The sequence below is a fragment of the Centruroides vittatus genome, unplaced genomic scaffold, assembly GCF_030686945.1.
Source record: "Centruroides vittatus isolate TY-2023 unplaced genomic scaffold, ASM3068694v2 contig_1309, whole genome shotgun sequence".
In the NCBI taxonomy this organism is placed as follows: domain Eukaryota; kingdom Metazoa; phylum Arthropoda; class Arachnida; order Scorpiones; family Buthidae; genus Centruroides; species Centruroides vittatus.
Genome location: NW_027120832.1, coordinates 546,754 through 556,256, shown reverse-complemented (window position 1 = coordinate 556,256; position 9,503 = coordinate 546,754). Strand labels below are relative to the sequence as shown.

The 9,503-nt window shown below is 33.4% G+C and overlaps 1 protein-coding gene across 1 annotated transcript; it reads right to left on the bottom strand.

Annotated features, from left to right (window-relative positions):
- Positions 1 to 6,264: 6,264 nt before the first annotated feature.
- On the bottom strand, positions 6,265 to 7,904 carry LOC136990160 (G-protein coupled receptor dmsr-1-like). Its single transcript, XM_067288532.1, has one exon. It carries the CDS (start codon positions 7,746 to 7,748, stop codon positions 6,591 to 6,593), a length of 1,158 nt encoding a protein of 385 aa, XP_067144633.1. The 5' UTR covers positions 7,749 to 7,904; the 3' UTR covers positions 6,265 to 6,590.
- Positions 7,905 to 9,503: the final 1,599 nt, after the last annotated feature.

Here is a 9,503-nt window from a genome sequence, read left to right as displayed (position 1 = left end):
ATTTCATTAAGTAGAAACGATTGTTTTCTGTCTACCTAAAGCCCGAATTTTTGGTAATAATTTTTCAGTAAATGCCACTTGTTTGTTTACCTGTAATAAAATATGGCCGATCTTTTGAAAATATTTAATATTTACGACTTCACGCTCTTATAATTTTAAATTTCCATAGTTTAATTACAATAATGTAAACAAATGTCATGAACTTAAACACTGTTAGAGCGGGTGGGTCTTCCAAAGAAAGGACACGTTTACGGGTTTTAGTAAATAAAACGAATAAATTCGAAGTTTTATATTAAAATATGCAAATGTTAAGTGTTGTAAAGATGTATCTTATTATTATCTTTTTCCCAATCGTCGATTTCTCTTATCAATTTAAAGAGAAATGCTCCAGTTATACACCTATCAATATTACTGGCTTCACTATTCCAATCTTAAGTGTATTAGAAATTTGATCAGAAACTGTTCTGTCGATTTGGAATGACACTACAGATTTGTTACCACTTGAATATGTTATATCCGATTATCGAGAAAATTCGAATTTACGATGGAAACGGCGATAAGGGGAGAATTCGTGGCGGGTAAGAGCAGAAATGGCAGTTGGCGGCTCCGTTGTTAGACTATAAATCGTCGTAAACGCTAAGGCGTTACATATCCCAGGCCTAGCCATTTCCGAAATTCAATTTGGCACTTCCAATTACGTCTAATAGTCGAAAACTGAAGGTAGTAAATCCCTATGACATGGAACGAGTCCTTAACTAATCGAGCGAATCTGCCTACCTTTGCCAGAATCGGTATAAAAATAAATTCGAATTGTCGATGAATTGATTAAGTAAATGTGGGCATCTTACGTTCCGGATGACTAAAGATCAATTAGAAGAAACGATGTTTGAGAACAAACCGCTTTATTTCCTCTTTCTGGTAAACAAAAGTTAATTAATTATACTGGCGGTGTCACGCTTTTGTCAAATTATCTTTCGCATCACCCATAGATTTATCTCCTATATACTGTACAGTAATGGATCCGTATGAGTTGGGTTTACGTGACTTTCAAAGATTCCAAAGTCTCTTCTTGCTTTTAACTTAGAACTATGACAAAAGATAAAATCTTTTGTTAATGGTGATCCTCGAAAGCTACCTTACGTTGGCCATTAAAGAGGAAAACCGAGTAGAAAGACACCGGCGAACTGTGGAGATCAAACGACTCCAACCGTGGAATTTTTATTTATTCTTCCGGTGTTTTCTTTTCTTGGCAGAACTCGCAACTTTTGCCTTTAATGTTAAACTTTTTATGGACCGACCGCCTTTTATTTAATTCGATAATAATTAGAAGGACGAATTTATGCCTTAAAGAATTTTAATTAACGAAGTCGTCGTTAATTGTTTTGTAAGCTGTAACGAATGCGAAGGCAAAAGTAATCGTTCCTAGTTTGTCTCGGTGGTCGTTCTCTCTAAAATAATGCAGGTCGTCAATTAATTCGAGTACGAGCCTACCTCGTTCTTAGCTCACGTTTGTTAACACTGAAAAAATAAAATGTCGACGTCAGTTTACACGAGTTTCTAACTGTCGCGACGTCTGCAAAGCCCACTTCGTCTTTCGATAGGGTATAACCAGTTATTGATGGAAGCATTTAGCAGCTTTTTTCTAATCCTTATCCGAATCACATTGTTTGTGTATGGTCTAAGAATGAAAAGCGCGAAATCTAAACTTTGCCCAGAAGAAACGGATATAACTAATGGTGTAATTTAATCCAGATAATCTTGGTTAAAATTCGTTTCATCTCTTATATATCTATCTCCCGTACAGAGAAATTCGAAGAATCCTAACTAATCCTATAACAAACACGTTCCCCTGTAGAAACGAGAAACAATCCAATTAATGTCGGTTGAAAAGAGATTCCTTGGAGCACTCGGAGTAGTCGTTGCCTATCCAATCGAATTAGTTCTCCATTATTCAAAATGCAACTTCACTTCTCTATTTTTGTTCTTCCTCCAGAAAAAAAAACTCTCTCTCTCTTTTTCACCATATTTGCAGTCAATTTTGTGACTGGAGTGGACGTTTATCGAACGAAACTCGCGACTTAATTGCTGGCGAAGAAGGTAGAGGCGGAAATTGAGAGAGAAGGAGAGGAAAATAACGTCACTCTCTAAGGCGACTTCAACTTCCGGCAGAGAAAACGACGATGTAACGCTGCTTCCGGGTTCCTTTCGGGGATTCTTCTCTTCCGAATGATTCGTCGTTCTTTCAGAATCAGTGCAGGAGGAGGAGGTCGGAGAAGGTAATCTTCTTTAAGCCTCCGCCGCGCGGATAATGGATCTTATTCAAATTAACTGACTCGTTATTAACTTTATGAAATATCTCATTTTCTCCTTTTAAGATGCATTTTCTCATGAAAATCATAAATATTTCCTGTCTTAAAAAACTATTAAAGTTTATTCTTTAAAAAAATTAAATCTTCACATTTTAAGACTCGTAAATTGAATTTTCTTAACGATTTTGGAAAATATTTGGAAAAAGCAACCAATTCCTGTTTATAGAGGATGACATCGAGACACGTGCTATACGAAATTTTTCATTAATTCAATTATTTCCAGCGCAGCACACTGGTTAATCTATCCTTCATATTTTCGAATTACTCGCTCACCTTGTGTATAAAACTAGTAAAGTACTTAACCGAGTTACTAATCGGATTAAATTTAACAAAATTACACGAGTCTGACGAGAATTGTATAAATTCTCTGACTCGTACAACATCCACATTTTCCAGTACGAACGAAGAGAATTTATATTTAAAAGAGATGCTATTTCTATAGGAATTTTATAGATTCTACTCGTATATTTAATGAATTACAGTCCAGATTGGTGATTACCTAAAAACCGGTAACATAAATTTAAAAATTAAAAATAAGAATATAGCGAGTGTTCAGATAGAATTATCTTCATAATCTTCTATATTAAAATTGCTATCTGATGCGGTAAATAAAAATTTATTAGGCTGATAATCTCCGTCTCTCCTAGCCTACACGTGTTTTCTTTTATCTCCATCCATCTAATCTCTCCATCTCTTTCTAATGTATCTTCATTAAAACTGTTTTACAAAACAATATAATAAAAATGAAATTTTATAAAATTTTATAATTTAATTGTGCTACGCATTTTAATAATTGTTCATTAAAATTTGTCGGAGATATATAAATGTTTATTAGTGTCTGAATTGTTCATTTCGTCTCTTTTTTTACATCGTTGAAGATAAAATTGGCCGTGAATAAATTTAACAAATTCTCAAAATCAAACCAGTAGTCTGGATGAATCTTTTTCCAATCTTTTCATAAGAGAGATGCTCTGTCTCGCTGTATACCGTCTCTTTTTTCACTACGTTTCTACCATTTTTATATGTCTATATTCTTTAGATGCAAAAAAACTGCTAATAATTTCAGTTTGAGACTTTATTGCTTCGGCGTGTAATTCAAAAAGACTATAAAGTTGGTAGAAAATCAAGTTTTAAAGTCCAATTTTAGCGCTTATAGAAGTGGCGAAGTGCAACTTCCACCTCTTTTATAAAGGCTTTCCCCTTCTCTTCCGCGAAAAACAGAAGAGAAGGGGAAAAACGAAATTCCAAACTTATTATAAAATATAAACGTATTTTCGTAACGCCAAAGCGATTTTAGGCATTATACTGTATGAAAGAACGGTACTGTACAGAAGTATAAGTGAATATCATTTATTTGGTAATAATACAGAAGTAATACTAGAAGATCCGCTTCCGGTTGCGGAGATCGTGCCGCAATTGTTTAAGTTTATTATTTTTGAAACGAAAACAGAATATTAACTTTTTCTTCACTAAACTGTATAACAGTAGACAAACAGAATAGATTTAGAAAATGGAAGAAACTAAGTAATCTTCAGTTCCATCGTGTTCGATCACTAGAAATAAAACGGACTTTTTAAGCAGAGACGACCTTTTATTACATGTAAAATTATGTAAAACGGTTAAAACACGCAACACCTAACCAATTTACAAATATAAATTACCTTTGGCAATAAATTCTTTAATATTCGTTCACATTTCACTATTAAAGTAAATCATTTCGTTTCGTAATCTACGTCTCTTTTAATTGAAATTTCCAGTTCTACAAATTTATGTGGAAGTTTAAAAACGTTGGCCAATTCGACCGTTGTTCCTCTTTCACTTATTAAAAAATTTGAAAATTTATTAGGTTATAACAACCTTCACGTTTATCATTTAAGCCAGAAAGAATTCGAAAATAGAAGATGTTACCCGAGAAATCAAAGAAACGATGCTGAAAAAATCAAATAATACAACGCGCGTGGTATTTACCGTTAACTCCGAAAGCTGCAATTGAATGTATATTAAATTTGTCGTATTGAAGATAGACACTCAAACATTCTTCTACAAGTTATTCGATTTTACGATTTTTCTACTAGAAATCCTCTACTTCGCTGCTTTACAATTCGTTAAAATTGTGGAAGCGTATGGAATCGTTATCCGGCAAACAACTCGATATCCGTGTAAAATATAAAGAAAAAAACATTGGTAGAAATAGAAGAAAATCCACAAACAACCTCGAACTCTTTTTCTTTCATTAATATTATGATAGTTTCTCCTTAGAGAAAAGAAGATCCGCCTGTTCTTCGTTTATTAGTAATAGAATATATTCGTAATTTATTGACCAAGCGAAAATACTTTCCATATACATAATGTAGAAACATAATAACAATACAGATTTTGTACGTATCCTTTTGCCTGAAATCTCGAAGGAATCGAAGTATATCAATTTAACGCTTGGAAACGTTCCAAAGACGTTTCGACCGATATAAAATAGGAAAGTAACTTTCTCGGTTTACTATTTTTTTTCGATGATTGCCATCCAATTCAGCATTACGTAAGGCCGGGGATTGAAAAAGAAAGTTACTCATAAACAATATAATTCGATGACGTTATTCTCTACTTATCTAACGATGAATAAAGTGTAACAGCCTACGTCTTTTTAAAATAAATTATGTGGAAGACTGTTTTTCGGTTTTTACTTTTGAAACTTCTTCGCCGCTCCTAAATTTTACCTTTTCTCCTTAACTAGGAGCTTCGGAAAAACTCTTTTCCACTTATTTTTTCATAGTAAACATCTTTTCAAGTGAAATGAACTCTTTGCGGTAGTATAAAGCACTTCGTCTCTCTCCATTTAATGCGAAAAGCTTCCAGAATTTAATCAACTTAATGCTGGTTTTGAAAGAATAATTTCCGAGTTATTAAAAGATTCGTATTCTAGAGAATCTCTCCATTAAAAACTTTGGTTCTGGAATAATTCCAAATATGCAAACAAGCCGACAAAAGTAAGTAAATAAAGAATCTTGTTGAACGAAGAGTAAAGTGGGAGGTCAAAACTCGGAGTTTATCTTCCGAAAACAAGTAGGATTTTATAATTATTTCCTCTCCTCGAAGCGAAGAAAATTTATACAGTAGACACGAAACACTCTCGAGAAATTACAGAAAGAGGAAGTGTTCGGAGACACTTCGAGTAGCTTTAACTCCAAAGTGTTTTGTAAGACGCCTCTATACGGGTGATTGGCCCGTCTTTTGTCATATCGCTCTTTAATTCCCTCTTCTATTTATTTCTTAATTAGTTGTTTTATCTTCGTTCCTCGCTCTATTCTTCTAATTCCAACCAAGAAAATTCCTTTCAATGAATTCCTTAATTTTTTTTTTCTTTTTGGCAAAACTACTTTGTATTAAATCGGTATTTTCACAGAAAAACAGCATCAGATTCACCCGATTTATTAAACGAATATAAAATTTTATCGAGAACGGCTTTCCTTTAATATAATATTAAGGGTAAACGGCGATTAAACAGCTTTTACAATTTCTCTGCTGTCGTCTGATTAATAATTCGCGTAAGTAAATTCGATTAACGACCTTAATTTGAAATAAATTTTGTTTCGTTACCTTATTTATTTAGTCGAACACCGTTTAATCAATTTGCAGGATTTTAATTCTAAAGATTACTAATAAAATCAGATTGGAATATTCATTTAAAAAAATTAAATCTAACGCTTAAACAACGGAGGAGAAATTCGAGAATACTTTGTAGTTGTTGATGCAAAATTGCTTCGATTATTTGCAAAAGAATTCTTCGGAATAATTCAGTTGTGCCTGCTAAGAAACTATGTTTCTATTATTCCATTAAAGTATTAATTTTCAGAAAGTAAATCCTTTTAACAAAAGAGTGAACGACGGTGGAATAATAACAACGAAACCGTGGAAGATAGAAAATTTCTCGTTGCAACATCAATTAATTTAATTTCGTTCCCGGGTGAATAAAGATTCAACATTTTGCATAAGTTTTCTAAAACTGTAGACGACTTAATCCCTTCGTAATTTTCCTTCGACTCCCGTTAAACTTGTAACGAGGATATTAAATTTCTCTCGACTTTAACATCTTTATTTTACAACTTTGTCTTTAAATACAACGTAACTTTATATAACAAATAGAATTTGAGCTGGCTTTTCGAACGATTATTCTTAAATGTAACGTTAACATTATATTGTGCGCACTTAAAGCTTCCACAAGCGTAATCACACGCAAGTGGTGTCACGCGTAACAGCTTGTTCCGTGGGAACGGCTATCCACTTAGTCACCATCTTCGGCGTGAAGAGTTTTGCAAAAGTATCTCTGAACTGACGACTCATGGAGCAGTAGAGGAAAAAGTTGATGGCACTGTTGACCAGTGCCAGAAAGTCCATGACTTCTCCAAAATTTTGATAAACGTTGTCGAAAAAATCTTTACCCAAAATACCGCTCAGTAGGGCCAAAATTCCCGATGGAAACTCTGTGACTAGAAAGAGTAACAAGACGGCCAGCAACATTCGAGTGGTTCTGTCGCACGATTTGTCGCATTCCGAACGATTCTTGAGCCTCTGTCTTCTCAAATCCGCTTCGTACAGTACTCTGATCAATCCCAGACTCAAACCGGTCAACAACACGCAGGGCACTAACTTGGTCAGAACACTAAATATCCAAAAATTGACGTTTTGGAGTAACTGTTGTCTTTTCTGAGCGATTCTACTAAATCCTATCTGGTAAGTGACTTCTTCGTTCTCACGCACTTCGTGAATTTGGAAGGTCAAGTAAACGGGTAGACAAAATATTGCGCAATTAACGTACGTCAAAGTTATAGCTAATTTGGCCCGATTCATATTGCACCATTTTACCACGTTAGCGGGGAAGCTAACCGAGAGAAATCTCCAGATGGCCAAAGTGACGGTCAACCATATAGAGATGGTGTGACACACCACGGTAAAGTGGGCGTGAAACAAAGTGAAGGCGGCCCACCCGTACGAAAATTTATCTTCGTCCGCCTGGTCCACTCTGACGTAGTTGTGAATGGCGAATGGTAAGTAAGAAGACATGACGCACATGTCGGCCACTGCCAATCCGGTCAAAATGGCGTTGGTGGGAGAGATCATGTCCTTTCTGGTAAGAACGATGATGTTGAGGATGTTGGCGAAGATGCCGAACAGACAGACTATGACGGAGATGTAACCGTGCACCGAAGTGTACTTCTCTCTGAAGATGCTCAATTCTTTTCCGTAATAGGGCCGTAATGGTTCCTCTTCCACGCGAAAGTCGATGTGGGTAGAAACATTAGAAAACGACGAATTTCCCGTCAAGTTACTCCAGAAGCTGGTCTGGTTGTCCAACTCCAACCAAAATTCTATCAGAGAGTCGTTCATCCTCGAGTTTTCCAAGAAGAAATTTTTAATCCGGAATGATTTAGATTTCTGGTGTTTTTTCTACAAAACTGAACGATCGATCTTGTATTTCTCTTATTTACAGGTAGAAGATCGAAGAGAAGTACGTTCACTTCTCGAATTCATTCTGAGGTGATTTTCATAAAACGTAGAAAATCTGAAAAGTATAAATTTCAATATATTTTAAATTGCAAATTCATTATTGTTATTATTGTTATTTTTACGATAAATTAATTATACAAAAGTTTTAAACTTTATAAAAGAATTTACAAATACAAAATTTAAAAATACCAAAGAAATAAATTATATAAAATGAAGTACTTTTAACATAACATAAAACATTTTATATTTGTTACCAAACAAATGTAATTACAGTTTTTAATTCCCTAAATTTCGAATAACTCCTTTGAAATGTTATATAAAACCTAGTTTTGAATAACTAGATTATATTATTTAGATATAATATCTAAAGAATGTCTTTCTTTATTTTTAATTTTGCAAGAGGCACTTTGTATTCTATTGCAAAAGTAGAATAATATTTGTGAGACTCCTTCTTAAAAATAAATGTCTTTCCTCTTAAGTATTCTTAACAATACTAAATTTTCCATCCTCTTTTCCATCCTGTTTTGTATTGTTTCTATTGTTACTAACAAGAATTATAATTTTGCATTAATTAATAGAAATAAATGGGTTTCACGCTGTAGTAACATATAGAATGAAGTTTCGGGTTACTGACAAAACTATATTTAGAGAATGAGATCAAAAGCTACACAAAAACAAAGATATTAAATAAAATAAAAATGATAAAGACTGGAATTTTTAAGATTTTGACAGCCATAATAACCTACCCCTGTCAATAATAATCAGTAAAATCTAATTAGTAAATTAACAATATAGAAAACTTAAATGTCAAGTAAAGCAGGTTCTGTATTATTAAAAAGATTTTCAACAATTAAAAGACTTCTTATGTAGCAATTGCTTAAGATTTAACAGATGTATATGTAAGAGAAAGCAATAGAACGGAAACACCAGTAACACTCTGCAATTTATTATTTGCAGACGACAAAGTACTGATTGCTGCAGACCTTTAGGACATCAATTATCGAAACAGAAAACTGGTGAAGTACGAACGATGAGGACCGAGAAGAAAAGACGTGAAAACTGTATACAATTTTGAATTAAAAATGTTTAAAAGAACAGAATAATTTCAATAATTTGATTCTCTCGTGGATAATTTGATTAACCAGAAGAAGAAAAATAAATAATACAAAGATGGCCTTTGGCGTATCGAAGTCGACGTTGTTTGATTGCAATATCCTAGAGTAAATAAAGATTTGTCTACATTGCTTTGATTCCAAGCATCTTATTATAGGGGCATAAATGTAGACGTTAAGTAAAAAACATAAAAAATAATCTCTGCAGATTAGCTAGCTGTTAAGTAATTAGATGACAATAGCGTACAGCGAAGAAAAATATGAAGATAATATTGGAAAGACCCGCGAGACAATATTGTCGTAGAAAAGAGACTTCAGAAATTGATGTTTCGATTCAATTGATAATTTATAATAAAAATTTTATTATTAGTCTCCATATTTAATTCTATAATAATGATTTCAGAGAGTGAAAAACACTAATGCCCGTATACATATAGAAATTTGTAACGTTAAACATACAAATTGCATCTTGATATTTTGAATACACAAACATTGTTTTCTATTTTACATCAAATTTAAACGC

Coding starts and splice junctions, on each gene's coding strand:
- LOC136990160 (XM_067288532.1), bottom strand. CDS start 7,748: ATGAACGACTCTCTGATAGAATTTTGGTTGGAGTTGGACAACCAGACC.